The sequence below is a fragment of the Papio anubis genome, chromosome 13 (assembly GCF_008728515.1).
Source record: "Papio anubis isolate 15944 chromosome 13, Panubis1.0, whole genome shotgun sequence".
Lineage (NCBI taxonomy): Eukaryota > Metazoa > Chordata > Mammalia > Primates > Cercopithecidae > Papio > Papio anubis.
This window is the reverse complement of record NC_044988.1, coordinates 76,568,768-76,596,483: the sequence shown is the minus strand read 5'-3', so window position 1 is coordinate 76,596,483 and position 27,716 is coordinate 76,568,768. Positions and strand designations below refer to the sequence as shown.

General features: G+C 36.9%; 1 protein-coding gene across 4 annotated transcripts in view; it reads right to left on the bottom strand.

The window, feature by feature from the left end:
• Positions 1-469: 469 nt before the first annotated feature.
• Positions 470-27,716, bottom strand: part of RAD23B (RAD23 homolog B, nucleotide excision repair protein) — a 48,088-nt gene continuing 20,841 nt past the window's right edge. For 3 of the 4 annotated variants that reach the window (XM_021927293.1, XM_021927294.2, XM_031654383.1), the window contains exons 4-10: positions 25,293-25,561; positions 20,686-20,741; positions 13,658-13,785; positions 10,444-10,579; positions 8,699-8,826; positions 7,724-7,894; positions 470-3,135 (exon numbers count right to left, since the gene is read on the bottom strand). In XM_021927293.1, coding sequence (XP_021782985.1) covers positions 3,022-3,135; positions 7,724-7,894; positions 8,699-8,826; positions 10,444-10,579; positions 13,658-13,785; positions 20,686-20,741; positions 25,293-25,561 — 1,002 coding nt within the window. In that variant the 3' untranslated portion in view covers positions 470-3,021. Of the gene's footprint in view, positions 3,136-3,156; positions 4,439-7,723; positions 7,895-8,698; positions 8,827-10,443; positions 10,580-13,657; positions 13,786-20,685; positions 20,742-25,292; positions 25,562-27,716 lie in introns of those variants that run through there. The other variant, XM_009188358.3, reaches the window with a different exon arrangement.

Below are 27,716 nucleotides of genomic sequence, written 5' to 3'. Positions count from 1 at the left end.
ACAGGTGTAAGACAGATTTGGCTTATGAAGCTGTAGTTTGCCAGCCCTTGGCTTAGGAGGAAAAATGGGGAAAATGGACAGGGGAGGCCAACTGAACTTTATGGCTGGAGAATCCACCAGAACTGACTGGGTCAGGAACACTCATTGCCTGCAACTGCTTACTTTCAGTAGAACATTTTGTAGCAGCCTTTGGCTGGCTGCTTCAGACAAGAAGTATGGAACAATGGAAATTTTATGCATTCCCTAAAAGACCTCACTAACCTTAACATCCCAGCAAATATCCCATCTCTGTGTTGACTGAGAAAAGCACCAGGAGACCCAGTAAAGTCAATCTAGTGCCTGGGCCTCCTATGTGATACACTCACCAATTACTGAAGTAAAAAGAAGTATCAGTGACAGAAGCATTGTCAACTTTCAATCTGATTCTATGTGACAGAATCATTTAAAAAATGAGAAGTGCAATGTTGGATGTATTGAAAATATTTTATAATCAATTCTCTAGAATCCTAGCCATCCAGTACAGGGAAAAATTATATTGGAACACTTCAGTATTTTTAAACAATGAAAAAAAAATATTTGACTAGAGGATGGCATAAGAAATTTACATATACAAACTTAGGCTTCCTCACATTTCCCACAGAGCAACTAAACAAGAAAAAGATTTCAAGAAATGACAGTATACCTCAAATGCGAAATTCCAAAGTCAAACAGCTACTTACATTAAGAGATTTACCAAAACAGTTTGTAAATTAAACAATAACAGCAAAAGGCACAAAAAGCCTATTTCTTTTATGGTGTCTTGGCTGATTCTTTAAGAAGCAGATAAACAAGGTACTGTAAGGAACGATCAAAACTTGGCCTGAGCTGTCTTCCGATAATTATTAATCCTAGTATATCCAGATTTGTTGTCCAAGGACAAAAGCTCCATGCCACCTTCTGCTGTCACTTTCCAAGGAAGAGGCTGCTGTTTTTTTTTGTTTCCAGTTTTCACTATGCTCTGAGTAGACAGAGAATGTCATAAAATAAATGAGAGTATTCCATTATCCGACCAGAAATGCCACCTCTTTTCCCAACTCATTGCTCTGACTTGAATGATGAACGTATATACGAATTCTCATTTTATTCTCCTGAGAAATTATGCATGATCCATTATAAAACATACAGGTAATACAAAGTCCAAAAGCCTGTCATGTTTATGGCAGTGGTGTGATCTCGGCTCACTGCAACCTTCATTTCCCGGGTTCAAGCAATTCTCATGCCTCAGCCTCCCAAGTAGCTGGGACCACAGGCGTGCGCCACCATGCCTGGCTAATTTTTGTATTTTTAGTATAGATGGGGTTTTGCCATGATGGTCAGGCTGGTCTCGAACTCCTGGCCTCAAGTGATCTGCCCGCCTTGGCCTCCCAAAGTGCTGGGATTACACGTGTTAGCCACCATACCCAGCCAGTTTCATTTATTTTCATAAGAAATAGGTTATGAGTACGTGATGTAAATCCTTAAAGTCATCACCATGCTGTGCTAAAAATATTGAGAAATTATGCAGAGAGAAATCTGTGCAAATTCATCATCTTAGTATCAGATGGTTAACAAAAAAAAAAGGAAATAAAAAACAAAAACAACCCAAATTATTTCTTTAAATACTCTTATTTATACTCAGGAAAACAGATTTGAAAAACTGAACAAGTACACATCTGCCCCGTTTATGATCAAATAACAATGCCAATGAAGGAGATTCCAAAGGAAAAACTGAGATGAAAAAATCCAAATAAAAGCCAACACTGCTATTAAGATTTTTCTTTTAATATGCCATGAGATATCTTGATTGTATATTTTCCAAAGTACTTTCCAGCCACATCTCCCAACCCTTCCAAAAGATTTTGCCAGTCTTTCCAATGCAATAAAAGATGCTGGATTATAGTTTTCTCTACCATCTCTTTTTGAAAGCGATATTATACTAATGACTTTAATGGTAATACACTCTTATCTAATAAAGAAACACATTTACAAATATCAGAAACCCAGTTTTGAAACATTTGCATTAATTTTGAACTGAATCAGCATTTTGTGGGTTTTTAAAAAGGCAGCAGTTTGACTCACGACTTGCTGATAAACACATTTCTGCTGAGGGAAGGGGAAAAGACAGGGAGAGTGAATGCTGCATTTCTCCATTGGCCCCAAAAGTGCTAATTTCACAAAGGGATACATCAAAAGCAAACATGCAATGGTTGTTTTAAAACTTTTACTGCAATATAACAATGAAGTAAACAGTAATTAGACACCTACCAATTTTTCCCCAAAACAAACAAAAAAAAATGTAAACAGGAAAATAACTCTGCCTATACTTGTACAGCTTCTCAAATCATGTTAGAAGGGTCTCACATTCAATGATCAAGAAATTTTAAAATAGCAGTAATTATTTTCATTTTAAGAAAAGGTTCCCTTTCTCCCCCCCACCCCAAGTATTTAACATGAAAGAATGGGCTTCCTTACACATTAATTTTATACTTATTTTTGAAGCAGCAACAATTAACCTTTGATAATTTGGCATTTCTGTTTACAGTCGCTACAAAAATTCTTTTAATTTCACAAAGCCATTATCCAGTGTTGCTATGAAACAGAGACTGTAAATTCTAGGTAGCTAAGATTCTTTCCGAAACCAATGTTAAGTCAAAGAAATATAAAGCAGGGCATTACACTAAGTTTCTGGATCTAGTACACTAAAAAGAGTGAAACCTAAGAAAAGTTACCTACTGTTTTACAGAAGAAATAAAGACCTGCAAAAGCTGATTTTTTGGTTGTATATATTTTACACACTGTGTGGAGTTGCGGCATCTGCTAATTGAAGCAGACATGCACTGTATTTATCCCTGCCCTATATCCTAGATCCCTCCCTCCCCACCCCCAACAATCTACTACCTTATACCAAGTATTGTGGATATGAGCCCAAGTCATCCCAGACAATCCAGTGAACAAGTTAGTGTAATGCACTGGTGTGAAGTGTGAGATATAAAAAAGTCCCTTTCAATCTTCATCAAAGTTCTGCTGTAGAAGAAAATTGGCAGCCAAATTCTCATTCTTCTCACAAGCAAAATATGCTTGTATCACAAGTCCTTCAGGAAATCCTAATGCCTTTAACTGGAAGAAAAAGGAAAAAAATATAAATCCAACACACCAATTATGGCACATTTAATTTACTTACATATTACAGATTCCAGCATAGCACTAAAGACAGATCATTACTCAAAAACATACTGCAACCCAAAAAAGCTCCTGAGAATTTTACATGAATTCATCTCTATCTGAATATGGATTTACTGCCCAACCCAAGGGATTTGATGGAATCTAGACCCTTTCCTTTACTAATCACCTAAGAAAAGTCTTTGTTTTCTAGTTAAAGCTTAAGAGATACTATGCAAATACTCTTTGGCCTAATTAAACATTAGTTGCTAATTGCTATGGTTTAAAAATAAATGACTACAGAAATGTGTAAATCAACTGGTTTTTAGTATATTAAGAGTGAAGATAAGGATGAGAGTACCTGGAGTATAGTTTAACCACCTCATCTAATTATTTGTAAATTAAAAGCAAATGTTTTATTTATTAATGCCAACTAATGTCTTTCATTTGGATCAAACATCACTCTCAATCTCCTTGCTTTATTCAACACTCCATACTAGAAAACCAGGTGACCAATTAGTAGTAATAACACACGGTACATTTTGAAGTAAAGACAGTGTTCTATTTTTATCTGCTTAACAGTCACAGCATTTTAAATGGCAATACTAGCTACTTAATTTCATTTTCCTAGTCTATTAAAAACCACTTGTGACAATACTCACTGATTTTAAAAGCCTTTAAAAACTCAGCCAAATGTCACCCTCCTCAATTGTCTCAATCACCTTGAGTTAGATCATGTGTCCCAAACCCCCAGACCACAAACTGGCACCACCCATTGGCCTGTTAGGAACTGGGCCGCCCAGGAGGTGGTGAGCAGTGGGTGAGCAAGTGAAGTTTCATCTGTATTTACAGCTGCTCCCCGTCACTCGAATTACCACCTGAGATCCGTCTCCTTTCGTATCAGCGGCAGCATTAGATTCTCATAGGAGCATGAACCTTACTGTGAACTGCGCATGTGAGGGATCTGGGTTCTGTGCTCCGTATGATAGCCTAACAAATGCCTGATGATGTGAGGTGAACAGTTTCAGCCCAAAACCACCACCCCGCCCCACTTCCTAACCTAACTAATACCTGATAATCGGAGGTGGAACAGTTTCATCCCAAAACCACCGCGCCCACTCCACCTCTGTTGGTAGAAAAAAAGGTCTTCTACAAAACTGGTCCCTGGTGCCAAAAGGTTGAGGACTGCTGTTAGATTATATTCGGAAATGACCCTTAAAATTTGGGCAAAAATCCGAATTCATCACGAATAACTACTGATCTATGAAAGGAGAAGAAATTAAAAAATCCGTTTGTTATCTGGGTTTTATCCAGATTAAAGCTAGGATAGGTGAAGTAAAGGGTATAATCCAACTGCCTGCTTTTACAAAACACATAATTTTAAGATTCAAAGACACAATGATCGAAAAAGGTATATACCATCCAAATGGTAACCAAAAAAGAGCTAGAATGACTATATCAGATGAAACAGATTTAAGATAAAAATTGTTACTATAAACAAAAGGCATTTTATGATAAAAAAGGATCAGGAAGACACAACAATTATAAACATATATAACAGAGCCACAAAATACATAAAATAAAAACTGAGAATTAAAGGTAGAAATGGTAATTAACAATAATAGTTAGAGAAATCTATAGCCCCACCTTCAATAATAGATAAAACAGCTAAGGAAGAAGACTTGACTACAAACTAGATCTATCAGGTATTTATAGACCACAATAAGAACTACATTATATTCTTCTTCAGTATACATAGAACATTCTTCAGAAATACCATGTTAGGCCACAAAACGAACCTCAAGAAGTTGAAAAGTATTGAAAGTATATTCTCTGATTATAATGGAATGAATTTAGAAAAGGAGAAGATGTGGGAAATTCATAAACTTGTAGAAATTAACACAATCCTACATAACAAATGAATTAATTAGAAACCAAAAGGGAAATTGAAAAACATTTTGAGATTAAAGAAAGCAAAACACAACATACTAAAACCTATGGAATGCTGCTATAGCATAAACACAGAAGGAATATTATAGCTATAAACATCTATCCTAACAAAGATAGATAATAATCTAATCCGAAACTAAAACTAAACAAAGAAGATCTAAACTAAACCTAATCTAAAAATGGAAGAACAAACTAAAAGCAAGCAAGAAGGAAATAAACATTAGAGAGACTTAAAAAAAAAAAAAAAAAAAGACTAGAAAAACAATAGGGAGAATCAACAAAACCCAAAGTTATTTTTGTCATTAAAAAAAAAATCAACAAAATTAAAACCTTTAGCTAAACTGAAGGGAAAAACCAAAAATCTTAGGACTCAAATTACTAAGGTCAGGAATAAATGCAGGAATATTACTACTTTAACAAAAGAAGAAATAAAATGATTATAAGGAAATATGTACAACTGCATGCCAACAAATTAGACAACTCAGATAAAATATACAAATTCCAAGTCAAAAACCACCAAAACTGACTCTAAAAGAAACAGAAAAGTAGAATAGACAAGTAACAAGAGACTGAATCAGTAATCACAAAACTTCCCAAAAAGAAAAGCCTGGGCCCAGACTACTGATGAATTCTATCAACTGTTCAAAGAATTAACACCAATTCTTAATAAATACTTCCAGAAAACAGAAGAGGAGAGAGTAAATCCCAACTTACTCTAAGAGGCCAGTATTACCCAGACACCAAATTCAAAGACATCACAAAAAAAACTACAGACCAATATGACTTATGAACAGATGCAAAAATCCTCAACAAAATACAAGCAGGCTAAATCCAGCAACGTATAAAAAGGATCATACGTTGTGACCAGTAAAATTTATCCCAGAAATGCAAGGTTGGTTCAACATACAAAAACCAATCAATGTAATAAAAGCATACTAAAGGACAAAAATCACATGATTATCTTAATAAAAAAAGAAAAAAACATTTGACAAAATCCAACACCTTTTTCTGATGAACAAACTAGGAATAGAAGGGAATTTCTTCAATCTCATAAAGGGCATCCACAAAAAACCCACAGATAACATCATACTTAGTGATGAAAGACTGAATGCTTTCCCCTAAGATCAAGAACCAGACAAGGATGTTGTTGGTTCTTGCTAGTCTAATAATATACTGGAGGCTCCAGATAGGGCAATTAGACAAGACAAAGAAATAAAAGGTATCCATATTGGAAAAGAAGTAAAACTGTCTCTATCTGCAGATGACATGACCTTGTATATGGAAAATCCTAATGAACACATGCACAAACTACTTAATGAATAAATAAGAGTTCAAGAAGGTTTTAAGATAAAAGATCAATAAACACAATTAAATTGTATTTTTATATAGTTAACAATGAACAATCTGAAAATGAAATTAAGAGAAAAATCCATTTATAATAGCATCAAGAAGAATAAAAATACCTAGGAATAATTTTTTAAAAAGTAGCGCACAACTTCTACACTGAAAACTACAGAACACTACTGAAAGAAATTATAGAAAAATCTTATTATTAATATGGCAATACTCCACAAATTTCATCTATAGAATAAAACAATCCCTATCAAGATCCCAACCAGAATTTTTTTTTTTTGCAGGAATCAGACAAGCTGATGCTAAAATTTGTGCAAGAATGTAAAAGATCCAGAACAGCCAAAACAATCTTGGGAAACAATAATAAAATGGGAACAATTAACACTTCCCAATTTCAAAACTTACTTAGAAAGCCATACTAATATGCACTTTATCTGATTTCCACGTCAAAACACTTTGTAAGATAAGACAGGGCAAGTATTATGATTACTACGATTCCCTGTTTATAGTAAAAATGAGGGAGAAAAAGAATGACTAATCATGATATAAAAACTAGGTTACTGGAATCAGGATAGCAGAGTTCTGATGTTTAATATAAATAAAAAATAAATACAAATAAAAACCCGAAAAAAATCTAGAATTGGGTATTTACTTCTAAGACTTTTTCTTCTTGAATTTTAACACAGCAATAAAATTATACCTTTACTGCTTGTCCTTTGGCTTCACAGAAGACAAGATGGCGGAACAGGGTTAAGAGGAGACTATCTTTACCGCAATCCATAGGGCAATGCTCTATTTGGCTCTGTCCATCAGAACTATCTCCAGTAAATGAAAATGTTCTACATTGGTTCTATCCAATAGTAGCCACTAACCCCATGTGACTTCTGAGCACTTGAAATGGGGCTAGTGTGACTAAGGAATTTTTTTTCTTTTTTTTGAGACAGAGTCTCACTCTGTTGCCCAGGGTGGAGTGCAGTGGCGCAATCTTGGCTCACTGCAACCTCTGCCTCCCAGGTTCAAGCAATTCTCCTGCCTCAGTCTCCCAAGTAGCTGAGATTACAGGTGTGTGCCACCACTCCCAGCTAATTTTTGTATTTTTAGTAGAGATGGGGTTTCACCATGTTGGCCAGGCTGGTCTTGAACTCCTGACCTCAGGTGATCCGCCCACCTTGGCCTCCCGAAGTGCTGGGATTACAGGCGTGAGCCCAGCCAAGAACTAACTTTTTTAAAGTTTTAAACTCACCCTTTCTATAGCTTCTTTTTCCTGAGGCGTTACTTGAATGTAGTTCATATGACCACTTCCAGCTTCTGCAATTCCTCCACTGCCACCTCCACCTCCTCCTCCTTGACCACCAGCTTCTTGAACTGGTTCATTTAACATCTGAATAAAATGCTCCTGGTGTTGGCTAATTTGCTGTGGTGATGTGAATGACAGAGAAAAATAATACATTGATATTAAGCATCTACAGGAACAGAGGAATTCTAAATATTACTAAGAGAAAAGGCTACACTTTTGCAAACGTAGTATTTTAGGGATTCTGGATTATTCAGTCTTTGGAAGGATGTGATTTCTTGTACATTGGTAAAGAAATGCAGTACTTTTGGGCAAAGTAAACAGTGAAGAAATTCAAATTCTTAAGGCTCTGAGCCTCCTGTGCTAAAAAACAAACAAGCAAACTACTGTGGCACTGTAAGAACAGAACTTATTCTTTATACTTGCATATATTTTTACCTTCCACACTAGTGGGCACTAAAATGCTGTATAAAATTCAAAATACTTGGTGATCTGAGCATTAAAGAAGCCCCACACCTATTTTTTCTAAGAGTAAGTTGTTCCTATTGCTTAGAAGTTCCTAAGAAAAAGGAACTAAGAAATAAGCTTGTGAAAAGTGATTTAAAGTTAGGCAGTTTCTTTGTTAAACAGCTTCCCAAATTCTTTAACATATTAATGTCTACTGGGAATCTCCAAGAAGGAAATATAAAATGTTTCTCAAACTTATTATTATTTGGTCAACTTAATTTAACCCAACCTCTATATCCCAACTGTTATTTGAGTACACCTATCCAGATTACAATATTTTACTAAGTGTAGCTTGGAAGAATACATTCACTATTCTCAAACACAGAGTTGTATTTGAGGCGGGGAAGGACCATTCATGGACTTTTTCAAAATGTGATACACTCTAACCTACTTGTGAAACTGACACTGATTAGTCACCTGAAGTAACTGAGGATTCTCTCGACCTATCTGCTGTAGTAATGCTGGAAGCAGGGAAGGATTCTGTTGAATAATTTGTCTCATCTGTTGAAACTGAGGTTGATTCCGTAAAAATTCAAGGGGATGTCCTAAAATACACATAAACGTTTTTAAACAAAAGCAGTAAATACATATACAAAGAGTGGTTAAACAATACATTTACACAGCAAACACTATCAAGTAAAAAATGATTTCTCAGATGTAATAAATGAAGTAAATAATGATGAAATCTTCCGACCATTATCAACTTGCAAGTTTTATACGGCAAAAATTACTCCTATTAGCAAATGCAGGGAGTGCAGAACGCTGACTGTAACATGAACCAAACTTGCCTATAATTGCCCTTGGCACTCGATGTTATAAAATAATCCTAGAAACTTGTCCGCTACGCGTGTTCTATCAAAATAAAAAGTACTAAAAAGTTGTTCCTGTTGCTTAAAAGTTCCTAAGAAAAATATACACCACAACTAACAAAAACAAAAACTCACTACTTTATAAGCTGTATGGCAATCTAGTACTAATATACCTAAACTCTTCAGTCTAAAATCCATTCACAGTAATAAATGTTAGTAATGCCAAATAAAATATAAAATACAGATACTTGTGGCTTTTTCAGGGTGCTGGTACTTCTCTGGTATGCTACAGGAAACCAAAAAACGTACATAAAGGAATTATGTTTTTGAGATACAAAAACAAAAATTATGTTTTTGAGATACAAAAACAAAAATTATGTTTTTGAGATTGAAGAAAAGAGAATTTTTAGATGTATGTTGTAATTTCCTATTCAGGAAGACAATCATTCAAACTGAAATGACCATAGCACATGGGTTTTTTATTCTTCCATACATAATACTAGCTTTATAGGTGAAGGCAATGAGACTTAGAGACTATGTTACCTAATAAGTGCTGAAAGGAACAGAACCCCAAATCCAAAGCAGAGCTGTGGCCATCTCTTTCCACTCCCATGCTGAATCACAACAAACAAAAGGCCTGTCCTCTGGAGACTGTACACAAAGCACTGAGTGACCTCTGTCAACCAGAGGTGACTATCATAATCAGAGCTAGGAAATGCATAAAAGAATGGCCTTTTCAAGATCAACAGTTTATATTACTTTATTAATATACAGAAGAACGAACGAAGGAGAACACTGCGTAAATCCTAAGCCGACCACAGGTTCCAGGTTCTGCTCCGTAGTCAGACCTATAGCAACGTGTGGGTATGGTCAGTACCCCAGTAAGGAGACTTCAATTCAAGCTCTGCTTTCTCCTCTAGATACAAGGTTTGAAACCTCTCAAGGTCTCATTTCCTTGGTTGTATTAACTAGTGAAATCCTGCTGGCTTTGAAATTACATACACTTTGTAAAATTTATGGAGAGAGTTAAGAGACAAAGTGAGCAAACCATTCTGAACAGCATCAGAAAGTAACACTAAATACAAACTGGAAAGCATCTTTTCCTTAAAACAAATAAAACAGAATATGCCCTCTGACAAAACTGCAACTGATGTTTAATATCAGCAAGGATACCTTTTACACCCACTTGGGAGACTTTCTTTTGGGCCTTTCTCAAACATTAGTGAAGAGAGAACTTAATGAATCATTCAGCTGCTCTGGGAATGAACCTCATTTCTGAAGTATTTCAGATTAAATCATTTTACAGTAAAAATTCAGGGCCATTCCTTCTCCATCCAAAAGATTCCACTTTACCTCCAGAACTTGTTGTTGTTGTCGTTGCTGTCGTAGTTGCTGCAGCTGCAGCCACTGCTGAAGACTGAGGAGCCCCAGTACTAGCTGCTTGAGGGGGGTCAACCACAGCCTGACTTTCTCTATCTCCAGGGATTCCCTATAACAGAATTTCCAAGCTTTAAGATATCCCTTCAGGCAAAATTAAATATTATACAGAGTAAAAGATTTATAGTCTATTTAACATCTTGTCTGATTTTCAAAAGCATCAAACAGACGTCTGCTTCAATTAAAAGTAAAGGATTATTAAGCTGCATGGATTAAAATTAGATTAGAAATGACCTGGGTGCATTATATAAAAACCCACATTGCTGTAATAATGCAAAGCAGCACTGTCCAGCAGAACTTTCCATGATGATGGAAATTTTCCCTGTGTTGTCCAATAAGATGCCTACCAGGCACACGTAATTGGCGTCAAATTTGAAAAATACTGATACATGTACCTTCTTTTTTTTTTTTTTTTTTGAGACGGAGTCTCGCTCTGTCGCCCAGGCTGGAGTGCAGTGGCCGGATCTCAGCTCACTGCAAGCTCCGCCTCCCGGGTTCCCGCCATTCTCCTGCCTCAGCCTCCCGAGTAGCTGGGACTACAGGCGCCCACAACCGCACCCGGCTAATTTTTTGTATTTTTAGTAGAGACGAGGTTTCACCGTGGTCTCGATCTCCTGACCTTGTGATCCGCCCGCCTCGGCCTCCCAAAGTGCTGGGATTACAGGCGTGAGCCACCGCGCCCGGCCACATGTACCTTCTTAAAACTGAACATAACCAAAGGTTTTTGTGCCAGCTATTACTTCAGTTGACTTTTTAACTTCTTAGAAATCTTCATCAGCTGTTACTCAGTAACAAAAAGGATTGAATTTGCAACCCGGGCTTAAGATAATCCAAAAAAAGAGTTTTTGATGCACATTTGACAGTTCTGAAATGACTCCTGGGGAAAAAATATCTAATGGATACAGACCAGGTACACAGCGGTCAGGCAGGAGGATCTCCTCTACTGATCCATGGTACTGAGTAAGTGTCACTCAGAAAGTATCTCATAAATTTGACATACTTTTGAATAAAGCGTTTCTTTGAGAAAGTGTCAAAGTATCTCATAAATATGAGCTACTCAAGTATTTCCAAAAATTTAATTTTTCAAAATGCACAAAATTGATCTAAAATAAACTGAAACCATTTAGTTTTTAGGTGATGCCTTTTGTAAGTTTATAGTACTTATCTTTTAAAGTTATTAAGAGCTTAAAACTGCATGCACTAAAATATTTTGGGACATCTATTTTGATGCACATGATTGATAAGACTTGTCATTTAAAAATTTAAAAAAGTCTTTATCAAGTTCTTACAGATTTTGAAAAGAAGAGAATAAAGAACCAAGTATTACAATTGAATAAGATGATAAATGCTTCCATTTCCTAATAAGCTAGAAGCCAAAAGCAACAACATATAAAGCATGAAGGGCAACACAGCAGGAAAATGGCTGCATGCATTAGATGTCACTCCAGGCATTAAAACCAATGTTTTTGAATGAGTTCATCATTTCAAACCCTTAACTTAGATGGTCAGTTATTTAAGTGCTAACAAACTACATACAAATTTAGGATCCAGAGGGTCCATCAAATTCTGTTTTATTAAACTAAAAAGTTAATCTTCATTGCTACAGATCAACCTCTATTCTCACACGTTACATAGCCTCTTATTAGATAAGTGCTCAACATTTCTTCTTTCCACCCATTCACCTTATCTGTTAACTAGTAACAGTTAAAGGCAACTTTTCCCCTCCAGTCTATGAAACAAACAGCAAACATATAAAAAACATTTTAGTTATAAAATGTTTGATGAACTCATGACTCATCTATTTATTTGCATTTGATGCTATACAGCAGTTTTAGCATTTGGCAACTTTGGTAACAATGATTCTTTTTTTTTATACCTCAAAACTCCACATCCATTAGATCACAATAACTGATACTGTTGAACTTATGCAGAATTCTAAATCAGGTGTAAATGAAAGCCACTCCATAAAAGCTAATACTTTTATACAATCTGTTTAGGGTATGCACCCCTCACCAAACAAATTCACAACAATTAATTCCAGAATTCCAAACAAACTGGATAAACTGCCAGCATTTAAAGACACTACTCAAGAAGACAATGAAAAAGTGAATTTAAAAAGATAAAATAATATGCTAAGAAAAGGTTTTGTGAACTTCACATCCAAATGCATGGGTAAATAAATGGTGGAGGCAGAGTACAGTTATGAGGCTTATAACTGACTCTTCTGAAACTAGCCAGCTACCTGAAAGGAATTTTTAACAGAAGTACAACTTAGACACAAAGGACAACCTAGACATAAAGGAATGGGTTAAACTGTGGATTAATTGCCAAAAGAGTTAACTCTAAGATACAAAAAGAGCAACTCTAAGATGGTATTCAGGGCAATTCAGACTTTGATAATACTCCAAAACAGCAGACAATTATAGAATAGAAGATTTTTTAAAAGTTAATTCAATTACTTTAGCCTGTGTCACATCTGTAAAACTAGCAGACTTTCATCTTAATACCAAGTGTTTCAGTCAATGTCCACAACAATCTATTTCTCAAAAACTCCCATTACCGGTAAAAAAAAAGAAAACCTTATTCAAAAAGTCCCTCAACTCCTACTGACTATAAAAACAAATTCAAATGCTAACGGAACCAGGTAAGTAACATCATTCGTTAAATGCGTGATGTTACATTGGTAACAGAGTGAATCAGAGGATAATGAATTAGATTCTATGATCTAAAATATTTTCCTTAATCCCTTGCAAAAATCTGGGATCCAAAGTTGTCCAGATAAACCAGAAATCTGTACTTATATGTGAAATTTCCCAGATTTTAAAAAGCTGGCAACTTATTACAGATATATACATAGTATAAGCAAAAGAATTTGGCCCGAATTCTCAAGCTTAAAATTTTTGTTCTTAATAATTCATGCACAGTGGTACCTAAAAAGCTACTGCAATGCTGGACCACCATATTAAAAAAGGTTACATTTTATTAACACAAAATACAAACATACTAGAAAAAAAAGCACTGTGTATCATCTAGCATATATCATACCGGTGAAGTGGTCCTTTAAAATCTGTTTCTTTGAGATTTTGATCTTAAACAACTAGAATGAAGTAAAGTAAAACATGTTTCTCACCATTAAAAGATACTCCACTGCTCTGTCAGGGTTGTTGAAACTGGCTCTCAGGGCTGCAATTACTTGCTCTCGTTCATAGCCCATTGACATGATCTCAGTTACCATATTCTCGTAAGACTGACCTGTCACTAAAAAGGGAGGGTGGAGGGGAAAGAAAAGGAACATTTAATAAATAAGCATTCTCTATACATTTCTTGATTCATGTATACAACATTTCAGGCACAACTGTGCTAGGAATATAAAGATGAGTAACAGTATAAATTACAACATACATGTAGTAGGTAATAGTCCCCCAAAGATGCCCTCCAGTTTGATTCCTAGAACCTACAAATAGGCTACATGGCAAAGGGAAATTAAGGTTATAGATAAAATTAAGGTTGCTAATCAGCTGACTTTAAGATAGAGACCTCATTCCGGATTATCTAAGTGTGTCCAGCATAATGACATGAATCCTTAAGAACAGTAGGAGGAGGCAGGTGAATAGGTCAGAGAAACAGGTGTGAGGAGGAGGAGACAAAACCAGGATGAGAGATGTTATGCTGTTGCCTTTGAAGATGGAGAAAGGGGCTACCGGGGCTACCAGCCAAGGTATGTGAACAGTTTCTAGAAACTGGACAGGATCAGGACAAAAATTCTTCCCTGGAGTCTCCAAAAAGGAACTCCAGCTCCCTAATTTTAGTACAGTGAGCCCTGTGTCTCACTTCTAACCTACAGTACTAGAAGATAGTTAATCTGTGTTGTTCTACACCATTAAGTTTGTGTTAACTTACTACAGTAGCAACAGGAAACTCATATAATACGTTTCAGAGTATAACAGAAAAATGAGGTACAAAGGTAAGGGAGAATCAGGAGGTCAAAGAAGGCAACTGGTAAGAAGAGACACTGAATTCTGAAAATATGCTGGGGAAGGGATGGCATTTCAAACCATCAACTCTGATGCAACAAGTTCAGTTTCCCTTTGATACCTTATATAACTAAAACAGTGGGGAAAGAGGTTAGGAGCTAGAAAGTTAAAATCTTGTACACTATACAAAGTTGGTAAAATGCCCTAAGCGCTAATATTCCAACAAGTCACTTCTTACAGACTCCTATGCTCCCTCCTCTCAGCACAGACAACACTCTGAATAAATGAAAGTTATTTTCCTCATAAACTTACCTTACTTAAAACTATCGTCTCTTCCGCTTGTGTTCTGGGGACCATTACCAAACTGGATTTGGTTATCCTCTCTTCTCCACCAACATCTTTCCCCCTCTGTGTAATTATCCTGGGTCAGTAGTTAACTATGTCCTATATTTCACCCTAAAACAAAAACACACCTCCCTCCTTTGACTTCATCTTAATTCCTCTTTGAGGAACCATCTGCTCTCTTCCCATCACAGCCACAGCTATTGAACACATGTCCATTTTCTCACATTCCACTCATTCCTCAACTAATTGCAATTCAGATTTCCCTCTCAAATGTGTCCCACCATTATCTGTTTGCTCTCTTTAAATAAATTGACACCTCTATTCACCTCCTAAGTGCTTGAACAGAAACCCTGGGGATTTCAGTTCCTTTTCCTCTTCCTTCCACACCTCATTTACCAGCATACCTCTTAAGTTCTATCTCTAAATTACACCCTAAACCCATCTCTTCATTCTCTACTGTCAACACTGAAGACAAGCCCACAACAGTCTGTACATGGGATTACAACATTTCCAACTCTTGTCTCCATATCTACAATCTATTCTTCAGCCAGTTGCAAAAGTCAACACACACACACACATACACACACACAAAACCCCTCATCTAATTTCTGGCTCCCAGCCCTCAACAATGCTCCACCCACCACACTCATCTTCCCGGTGTTATTTCAGCAGGCCACACCTTTTCCTGCCTCAGGGCCTTTACACAACACCAGCTATCTTTAGATGGCCAGTTCCTTCAACATGCTTCAGTTCTATATTTAAAAGGTATTGCCTAGCCATCCCAGGTAGCCTTCTGTTTTTTCTTTAGGGACGCCCTTTGTGTTCTTAATATCATTTATCTTTTTTTCTTTTAAAGTTTCATTGTTTTTTTCTTGCCCCAACTGAATGCAAGTTTGTGCAGAAAACCATGCCATTCTGCATATTTCCCTGATACACAGCTGACACCGAGTATCCGTTGAATAAATAATTTTTTTCTGCAGAACTTTCCAAATAAAGGTGTTTAATAGCTAAAAAACCCCTGAATATCACAAAAAGATTAATCATTTGATATCTTGTTTAAAATAATGACTTTCCTTTTCCCATCCCATAAAATAATTTTTAATTATTCATTTTCTTATCTACTGATATAATTCGAGCACAAAGCAACTCAAGTAGCAATACACTTTCAGTAACCCAATTCCCAGATACAGAAATCAGTATCAATACAACTGAAATTAAGAGCTACAGAAAACCAGAACTGCACTATTTTAACATGGTGTTTTTCTTTTAGTCCTCTCTACTTCATAAGAAAGGTTTAATTTCAACTCCTTTAAAAGATGAGGAGGTTACAGCTTGGAGAGATTAATAATTTGGTAAAGGCCAGGCGTGGTGGCTCACACCTGTAACCCCAAGACTTGGGAGGCTGAGGCGGGCGATCACGAGATCAGGAGATCAAGACCATCCTGGTCAACATGGTGAAATCCCATCTTTACTAAAAATACAAACAAATTATCTGGGCACGGTGGCACGTGCCTGTAGTCCCACCTACTCAGGAGGCTGAGGCAGGAGAACTGCTTGAACCCCGGAGGCAGAGACTGCAGTGAGCCAAGATCATGCCACTGCACTCCAGCCTGGTGAAAGAGCAAGACTCTTTGTCTCCAAAAAAAAAAAAAAAAAAGCTCAAAGTATTAAGTCATGGTGCAGATACAAACACACACAGGCTGATAGTGAAGTCTCCACATCTAATCATTATACTATGACTCCTAAAATCATGTTTCCTAGTTAAATTATAGAATCTCAAAAAATACCTATCAGCAGTGTGATACTTTTTAGATCTTAAAAGTCCAAAGGCAAACGACTTGTAAAAAGAACTAGAGAGGCTGGCATGGTGGCTCACACCTGTAATCCCAGCACTTTGGGAGGCCGAGGTGGGCGAATCACCTAAGGTCAGGTGTTCAAGACCATCGTGGCCAACGTGGTGAAACCCCGTATCTACTAAAAACACAAAAATTAGCTGGGCATGGTGGCAGGTGCCTGTAATCCCAGCTATTTGGAAGGCTGAGGCAGGAGAATTTCTTGAACCCAGGAGGCGGAGATTGCAGTGAGCTGAGCCTGCGCCACTGCACTCCAGCCTGGGTGACAAAGACAGAGAGTGAGTCAAAAAAACAAACAAAACGAGACAGACTGGACGAGAAACAGAGTAATGAGGCCAAAGAGGTGGTGATGAAGAACTTTATATATGCCATTCAGAATAAGCTTTGATCATATTACCTGACTTCAAATACTATTACCAGGCTACTATAATCAAAACAGCATGGTACTGGTATAAAAACAGACTCATCGATCAATGGAACAGAATAGAGAACTCAGAAATAAAGCCACATACCCTACAACCAAATTGATCTTCAACAAAGTCAACAAAAACATGCACGGGGGAAAGGACACCCCATTCAACAAACAGTGCTGGGAAATTGGATAGCCACATTTAGAAGAATGAAACTAGACCCAGACTTCTCATCAAACACAAAAGTTAACTCAAAACAGATTAAAGCCTAAATATTAAGACCTGAAACTACAAAAAAACCGAGAAGAAAACCTAGAAAAACTCTTCTGGACACTGGCATAGGAAATCTAACAAAGTGTTATTATCTAGAACTTCAACATCAAGAAAAAAACCAAATAACCCCATTAAAAAGTGGGCAAAAACCATGACTGGACATTTTTCAAAAGAAGACATACAAGTGGCCAACAAACATGAAAAAATGCTCAACATCACTAATCATCAGAGAAATGCAAATTAAAACCACAATGAGATGTCCCATGTCACATCAGATGTCAGGCAAGGATGCGAAGCAAATAGAAGGCTTACATACTGCCGGCAGGAATGTCAATTAGTATATCCTTGATGGAAAACAGTACGGAAATTTCTCAAAGAACTTAAAAACAGAACTACCATTTAATCCAGAAATTCCACTACTATGTATATACCCAAAGGGAAATAAATCATTATATCAAAAAGATACCTGCACTTGTATGTTAATCATGGCATTATTCACAATAGTAAAGATATGGAATCATTAAATGGAGGATGAGATAAAGAAAATGGGGTGTGTGTGTGTAAAAGTACTCACCCATCAAAAATAATAAAATCATGTCTTTTTTACAGCAACATGGATAGAACTATGGAGGCCACTATCCTAAATGAAATAACTCAGAAACAGTCAAATACCACATGTCCTCACAAGTTGGAGCTGAACCATAGGCACACATCATATAGAATGGAATAATACACACTGGAAACGACAAAAGGTAGGGAGTGGAGTGTGGGTTCAAAAATTTCCTTTTTGGTACAATAAATGTTCATTATTCAGGTGATGGCTACACTAAAAGCCCAAACTTCACCACCACGTAATATATGCATGTAAGAAATCTGCACTTGTACTCTCTAAATATATACAAATTTTAAAAATTAAAAAGAATAAGCTCTGGACTTACTTTCTAGGTCATGAGGAACTATTAAAGGAATTAACAAAGACCCCATCAGAGTTGCTTTTTAGAAAATACACTCTGGTAAGGAAGAGGCAGACCAGGTGGATAAGGATAATGCAAGAGTATAAGTGAAATAAGGACCCGAACTAAGGCAACTAAATGACAGGGAAAACAAATATTCCAGAGACTTTAAGAGAGGGAGTCATTAGTAACTGTGGAATGATGGGAGGAAGTGGAAGGGGGAAGGAGGAAGGAAGAAGAGAGGTCAGAGGGGAGAGGAGAGAAAGGAAAAGAAACAGACTTACTGGGCCAAAAGAGGCAGAGGGTGGATGAATGACTGATGGTACAAGTAAGAAGGGAACAAAAGGAAGACTCAGACTGGGGAATAAAAAATGAGTCAGTTTGAAACCTAAAGTCATGGAGGTTCTAAGTTTTCTAGTTGACAATGTCAAGATACGAGTTTGGGAGTTCAGAGGGAGATCTGTACTGCAGCTATAATTTGGGGAATCTACATAGTATATGGATGGTATTGGTCATTCCCATAGTCTGAACTATGACCTAGAATGGAACCATAGAAAACTCATACATTTAATAGTCAGGTAAACTAAAATGAATTAACTGGCCGGTCGTTGTGGCTCACGCCTGTAATCCCAGTACTTCGGGAGGCCGAGGCGGGCAGATTACAAGGCCAGGAGATTGAGACCATCCTGACTAACACAGTGACACCCCGTCACTACTAAAAATACACAAAATTAGCCAGGCGTGGTGGCACGTGCCTGTAATCCCAGCTACACAGGAGGCTGAGGCAGGAGAATTGCTTGAACCTGGGAGGTGGAGGTTGCAGTGAGCCAAGATGACGCCACTGCACTCCAATCTGGGCGAGAGAGCGAGACTACATCTCAAAAAAAAAAAAAAAAAAAAAAAAAAAGAAAATAAGAAAAGAAAAGCTTGAGAAGGAAGACCCAGAGGTATGGATCAGGAAGAGTGGTGTCACAGAAGCCAAAGAAGGAAAGTTTAAAGAAGCAAGGTTAATTTGTGCAGCAACAAGATAAATCAGAATAAAACAAAAAAGCAGGAATCAACATAGAGACTTGGGTAAACTAAAGATGAAAATGTAGAGGGATCCCGACACCATAAAGTTGAGAATGGGAAGTAAGACATAGTCACAGAGGCTTGAGTGTAGCAGCAGCAGCTACAGCATGGCCTCCCAGGCTCCCACTCAGGAGCATCAATGCATTACAGCTGCAGCAGCAGTGACCACAGCCAGAGCCTTCAGCACCATTAGCCATACAAGTGCCAGCTGGCTCCAGCCCCGAGGCCACAGACAGTTTACTGATCTCTGGGTAATCCTATTCTCCAGCCCTTCCAATTCCTAACAATTTCCTAAGATTAAGCCTTTCCCTGTTTGAAATAGAGTGGTTTCTGTTTTCCTGGCTGGAGACTAACTCATACTGTATTTGACAGCAGAGTGTTTTAGGACACTGTTCCTCAAAGATGAAAATCTGGGGTTGGCACACCCAGGCAATCTTAGATAATTTAAACTACTGTTTTGCTACTACATGTACATGCCATTTTCCATGGCAACGAGCGCATCACGGAGTTCCAGCTCAACTAGGTCAGAGAACCAACTCAGATGCTAGGAGGTGGTACTGCTGCTGGAACTCTGCTGCTGTAGAAGCTAAGCAGGAATCCAGAGCCTGTACTGCACCAAAGCTGCTGTTTCTACCTATTCCTCGCTTTCTCCCTCCCTGCCATTTAAGAGTACCAAACAGTAGGTAATGGAGTTGCCAGCCAATAAACCAGTAATTAGCAGGAACTATATCAGAGATGCTACAATGGGAGAAAAAAAAAGGTGCTTCATTTTGATAGACTGGAGTGACGGGAAATGGAAAGGCATTATTCAGCAGGTCAAAGTTGGGATAAAAAAGCATTTTTGCTGCAAGCCAATGCAAGCAACATGATATAGATGGGAATGTACAGTGCCATCAAGTTGGAATTAAGTCTGAAGGTGAATACACATGATGTGTGAGACAGATCTAGAAAAATGTCATACCCATTTCAAAGACCCTTTGTAATAAACCCATACATACACAGATCAACCATGTTAGGATCACATTTAAAATTTCCATCTGGAAAATGGAAATTTATTTGCTTTAACCAAGTATGCTCAACTCAGAGCAAGTTTTAAATAACTCAATACATAAATATTAAAAGTCTTTAGTAACACTTAATTGAATTATTTAATTCAATCATTTTACAGCTTGATTATAAATAACCATGCAAATTATTAACACTTTTATCACGATCTAGAAAAGTGAAGCCTCTTACCTATCTCTTTACAGGTTGTTTACAAGGAAAAGTAGATACTTACCAAGTGCACTCGTTGCATCTTCAAAAAGGTTTGATCGAGAAGAATCTCCCGATGTACTGTAGAAGGATTTTAGAACAATCACATTTTAAAAAGTATATACAATTTAATTTACATTAGTTTAGTAACTATCCAATTTGTAAACAGATTCTTTCATTTTAATTAAATATAAAAGTCTGACTAAAGTATTTAAACTGTCTCTTCTAGATTAAATCCAAAAGCTTTATCTACAACATTTGTGGTTTGGGAAAAATTTTCAATCTTGGTACTCCTCCTATTCTGAGAATCCATCATTTTAAATGTCAAAATATATAAAATAATATCCTAACAGACAGCATGTCTATTGAATACAAAAAAGATAATGCACAATTATTTACCTGAAGTAATTTACATGAGACGTTAAATAATTTATAAATCAAGTCACACCAGAAGAAATATCAAAAGCAGTATATAGTAAAATAGCACATGAAGAAACCAAATTAGGCTATAGTCTTCACATAATGAGATCTTACAGATAAGTTCTGAACGAGGACACTGAAAGAAGACATTCAAATAAAGAAATATAGCATATGCAAAAAAGGTAGATATGGGTTAAATCCAAGTTTGAATGTAATGAAAATCAGTGTAAAAAGATTAAGTTTCTGTTGGGAAACTACAGAGAAGTCTGCAATAAAAGAAAATTATGAAAGACCATGAAGAGCAGGCCGAAGAAAAATAAACTTAAGTTTACAACAGTGGTAAAGGTAGTAGTTGCAAGTTTAAATTAAAGCAGACACGCATAAACACTTAGACCTGAGTCTCAATTAAAAAAAACACCCATTATATTTCATTTCTGAGAAAGCCCTTGGTAGTATATAGTAAGAGCAGAAAACCCAAGTTTGGATTCGTAAATTACTGAACCTTTCTAAGCCTGTTTCTTCATCAGTACAATGGTCAATGATAGTATCATATACTACAGAGTGTTGTGGGTAGGGCTACACTAGTAGACTGCTTAGCAAAGTGCCTGGCATCATAACACCCAATATGAATATTATGATTAATATAATCCTTTGGTATAATTTTTAAGTTCTTCATTAAATATACTGTAAAACTAATGCAGAGAAAATAAAATTTCAAAAAGCACAATATATAAAAACTAAATTTTTCCTACCCCAACCCAGAGACCACCACTATGACACCAATTTCTATTTAAAAGAATAACAATTTGCGTCTTACTTTGTTTGTTGTTTTGTTTTTTAAGCTTTTGTGTTTTTTAACTTAACAATCATTCTATGTCGCCACAATCAAATCTACTTCAATTTCTTCCCACAGATGCACAGTATTCCATTTAAAAGATCAAATTAAGCTCTTATTAAGGAATGCGTACTTTGGTTTCCTGCATTTAAATTCTTTCTGTAGTCAAATTTATCAATCTTTCCTGTTACAACTTTTTTTGTTGTTGTTGTTGTCTTACTTAGGAATGACTTCGCAAAGTGAAGATTATTCTTTCGTTCCCTTGTTCTCCATTAGTTTATGGCTTTTCTTTTGCATTAAATCCGTATCTATCTGTAATTTATTTTTGCAGGTGTATAGTATGAGGGGTCATTCTTTTTTCATTCCAGATGATGAGATCTCAACAGCATTTTCCCCACATTGTTCTGAAATTGTATCTTTATTTTCTATTAAGTTCCTCTATCTATTTGCGTCTATTTCTAAGCTACTGTTGATTTCCCTGACCAATCTTTGTACTATGAGCCATTCCAAACTGTTTTAATCACTACTGTATAACACATTTTAAAATCCGGGAAGACTCGTCTCCCTTAGAATAATTTACACTATTATCACACATTGTCTTTAAAAAGTTCTCTTTAAACACCACAGATAAGACTGGGTGTACTTATACTTTAACCACTATTCTTTAATCTTGATTCTGTCTCACTACTTCTCCCCTCTCCAACCACAGAGGAAACCACTCATCAGTTATATGTCAACGCTTGCCTACTTCTCTTCTACACATTAACATGCATACCCACAGAAAATGTACGATGTTGTTTATGGGTTTTGTCTGGTTTATGGTTATCACCTATACTCTTTTGCAACCTGCTTTTTTCACTCAATAACAAAGCCTCAAAACCACACTTATTTAACATGCTTATATAGTACATACTTTAACTGTCTTGCAGTATCAGTTAGCAGAGTTTCTCAAATTTTACAAATTTCAAGAATCCCAAGTATTCACCAGGAGGGCTTGCTGATTTCTGGGATCCACTCCCAGATAATTCTGATTTACAGGTCCAGGGTAGCCCAAGAATTCACGTCAAACACACTCCCAGTGATGCTGATGCGGCCTATTGACAACTACACTTTAAGTAGTCCTGTTCTCTACTATGAATAAACCACAGGTCAATTTAGGATTCCAATTTGTCCTTTAATTACAAACAATACGGTCATGGGCACAAGTGCAGTTCCTCTCAGGTAGATATCAAGTGGAATTTGCACTGTAATAGACAATTTTTAAAAGAACAAAATTGACCTAAAGAAACAAACCCCTAATAACAAACAGACTTCCCGACACTCCAAACTCTTATCAGCTTATCTCCTGATAATTATTCACTACGTTTTGTGTTTCACAGGACAGTAGATATTTTCCAGCAAAGATAAAGGAACTAAGACACATTTAAGCAGCTTGTTTTCTGTTTCTCTCATTCCTCTCTTTCTATATTTCTCTGAGGTAAAATTTTCAGAAATAAGAATAAGCAGTTGGTATACAAAGTCCAACTAAGAAACTCTAGTGTCTGCTTTCCGGGATCACTGACCATCAAGTTACTTATGCAACTTTTGTAGGTCTAAAAAGATAATCCTGGCTCTTTTTAGAATAACGTTAAGTAAAACTGCAACTCCGGGAAGAAAATAAAAGTAGAGTTAATGGGCTGGGCGTGGTGGCTCACACCTGTAATCCCAGCTACTCAGGAGGCTGAGACAGGAGAATCGCTTGAACCCGGGAGGTGGAGACTGCAGTGAGCCACGATCATGCCACTGCACTCTAGCCTGGGTGACAGAGCGAGACTCTGTCTCAAAAAAAAAAGAGTTAATGAAGAAACAAATTTAAATCTATGGCATTAGTACATTAAAATGTATTGATCAACTTTAAAATTCTCACACTAAGTTTTTTTTAAAGGAGCTTAAAGCAATTAAGAGAATAAGATGTACTGTGCCGACTGACTTAAAGACGTATTAAGTTTGCAATATTTAAGTGCTTTGGTGAACCAATTTTTAAAATTTCTAAGTTCCCTCTCACACACAGACCTGATCAACAGCTCTGTGATGTAACAGCTTAACCTGACTGTACACGGTATCCACTAGGATAAGATGGTTGAATGCATTTCTAGTTGTACATGGGAAAGATGGATCAAGTTAGGCAATGGTGTCACAGAATACTTAAAGCAGTGTTCTAGGCAAGTAACAGCGCAAATATTTTATTGCCTAAACCCATGTTATCTTCTTAGGGAATCAATTCTTTAGAAAGAGACTCCTGAGTAAGCAATGAATCCGGTGGCTCAGACTCCTCCAAACACGGTTGACTAAGTCAGACACAGAAACCACACTCAAAGGCAGAACACTAAAATGAAGGATCACAACTATATCTTTCTGATTATTGTCATATATATCTTAACCCCTTTCCATGTCTGTTAACCCTTCCAGTCACTGCAGTTTTCCACTGTGTCTGATTCTGACTGCAAGGATCATATAACTACTACCTCTGAGGTCCTGAGTTGCTCTAAGTCACAAAGCACAAACAGCTGTAGTGCCAGTGAAGGCTGGTCATAATGTAACTCATGCTCTTAGATCAAGGAATTGTGCTGAATGATTTCCAACCAAGAGACCTCTCTGACTTAAGCATTTGGTCAATTTACCTGATCATCTGGGGGGGGGAAAAAAAATCTTGTCTTAAACTGCTCAATAATCCTAACTGCCAAGTAGCCACTTAGTTGAGGTGTCTCTGCTGTCAACTTCCCACAAGAAATTATTTCTTGCTCCTCAAATATCCCAACACTCTTTTCCCCTTTTCCCCTAAAGATCTACACGGGCAGAAGCTTGAATTTCCACACAAGTTCACAAAGATACAGCTACAACAGTGAAAAATTGAAATAATCCATAGGTTCAGGTTACAAGAGCTAACAAATGTCAGAACCAAACACAATGTATAAACTACTGGAAAGATTTACTAACAAGGATGCTTATGATATATATGACAATGACCACAAAGAATACAGATCAAGTACAAATGATGATTAGGGTGGCAATGTCATGTTATAATCCTTGACTCATTTTGGTTATTTGTATTTCCTAACGTTTCTACTAAAAAATGATTTTCACCTGCTCTCTCCTTCCCACTGCACCCCACCCTGCCCAAATCAACAGAGTACAGAAATCTGATTATGAAAATTTGTACTTATATTCTCCTTAGCAAACTATCAAAATAGACATAGCATATGTTTTAGTCAAACGTTTAAAAATGGCTTAACATAGTAGATACAGTCAGTTTAATCAAAACAATAATCAAAATAAATGCATGAAGCTCCTGTTAAACACGGATTTTGAGATAGAATTTCCTAGAATCCAGTTCCTACCTGTCAGTTGCTGTTGGGCTAGTAGCCACTGGTGTCTCTGCTGGCTTTTCTGTAGGTTTCTCTTGTTTAGTTGCACTAGCAGGTGCAGGTTCAGAAGATGCTGTCGCTGATGCTGGAGTGATGGATGCAGGTGTGGAAGTGGGAGCCAAAGCAGGGACAGGGGTTGGAGCCTGAGCCACAGTTGTTGCGGTAGAGGAAGTAACGGCTGTAGTGCTCGCAGGAGCTGACTGCTGAGTTGTAGCTGGTGCTGGTGTGGACACTGCTTTGGGCTAAACACATTGAAGGCAAAATAAATTACGATAAAATACTACATATTGACTGATCTCTAATTACACTATACCGTTACAGGATGCCACAAACATAGCACTAATAACAACCTGTAACTTGAAAATAATTTTGTAAAATGACTCAATAAATGATCAATATTAGCAGTCTGACTCATGGTTACTCTTTCAAAGCTCATGAGAGCATATGTTAATCTTAATTATCAACCACAATTAATTTTACCCAACAATTTCAGTCTTCATATCAAGTTAATATAAAAAGTCAAAAATTTGAAATATAGAGAGTGTGTGTGTGTATATATATATATAACAAAAAAGAAAACCGTATCATTTTCCCAAAAAAAACATGTACCTGAGTTGTAACTTTAAATTACCACTTAAAAGCATTACCAAAATAATTTTCTTTAAAGACAGGGTCTTGCTACATTGCCCAGGCTGGTCTTGAACTCCTGGCCTCAAGCAATCCTCCCACCACGGCCTCCCAAAGCACTAGGATTACAGGCATAAACTACTACACCCAGCCCAAAATAATGTTCTTGAAATGGCAGTATAAATGTTTATTTATAAACATATCAAATATTCTGTCGTACAGTATTTTAGAAGAGGGAGGAAAATCTCAAAACTGACTACAAATCAACAGGTCCAAGTACAAAAAGGTTCACAATACTTTGAGATGCATATGTAGATAAGCAGAAAAATGAAGGCCAAATTAAGTTACCTCCACATGCTCAGCACTTTCTGAACTGGAAGTAGAGCCATAAAGCGTTCCACAGAGCAAAAAAAACAATTAGTTGACCCTTGAATAACAAGGGTTTGAACTGCACTGGGTCCACTTATATGATGATTTTTTTCAATATAAGTTACACTGAGTGTGCCTGTCTCTCCTTCTACCTCCTCCATCTCTACCACCTTGAGACAGCAAGACCAACCCTTCCTCTTTCTCAGCCTAGTTAGTGTGAAGACAAGGATGAAGACCTTCATGATGATCCACTTACACTTAATGAACACCAAAAATATTCTCTCTTGTGATTTTCTTTGTTTTGAGAGAGGGTCTCACACTATCTGGAGCCCAGACTGGAGTGCAGTGGTGTGATAACAGCTCCTTGCAGCCTCAACCTCTCAAGGCTCCAGCCTCAGTCACTGCCCCCGCCCCCACCACCATGTAGCTGGGACTACAAGCTCACACTACCACTCCCCGCTAAATGTTTGTATTTTTTTTTTTTTTTTTTGTAGAAACAAGGTTTCACCATGTTACCCAGACTGATCTCCAACTCCTGAGCTCAAGCAATTCGCTCACCTCGGTCTCCCAAGGTGCTTCAGGTATGGCATCAGGTATGGCATCAGCCGCCATACCTGGCCATGATTTTCTTAGTAATAGTTTCTCTAGCTTACTTTAATACAGTATATTATACATGTAACATACAAAACATGTATTAATCCACTGTTTATCAGTAAGGCTTCTGGTCAAGAGTAGGCTATTAGTAGGTAAGTTTTGGGCGAGTCAAAAGGTATATGCAAATTTCTGACTGTAGGGGAGAGGCTGGCACTTCTAAGCTCAGTGGTGTTCAAGGGTCAACTGTACATGCGTAAAAATCATACTACATGAGTTTTAGCTTTCTCCTAAGGCCTGTCAATGCTACCTGTTTAGTTCATAACTTTCCCAAGGACCAAAGGTAGATATTTTGGTGGAAGATAGGACTTAAATTCAACAAAATCTGCCACAAGCATAAACAAACTCTAAAACCAATAAGCTGAGCTGCCTTGTGTCTTTTTGATTTAATAAAGAAGACATTAGGAAAAAAAAGGTTAGTGAAAGGTGATAGGCTTTTAAAAAATACTAGCATTACTCCCTTTTCCTATTTAGCTTAATTTTCTTAACAGCCAATATAATATTCTGCAGATTATTAACGTTCTAAAACTTCAATGAGCTGAAATCCTCAGGTCATTCTGGATCGTCAGTTATTCTGGATAGACTGGAGCTTCACAAACGTGAAAATTCAGAGTTTTAAGCACCAAAACTTTGTAATAACCAATCTAGATAAAAATGTACTTTTAAATGTGGTATACTCATTTAATATTCTCAATTATCTGTTATCAAAATAATATTGCAAAATGACTTATCTTCAAGGTTCCTACTGCC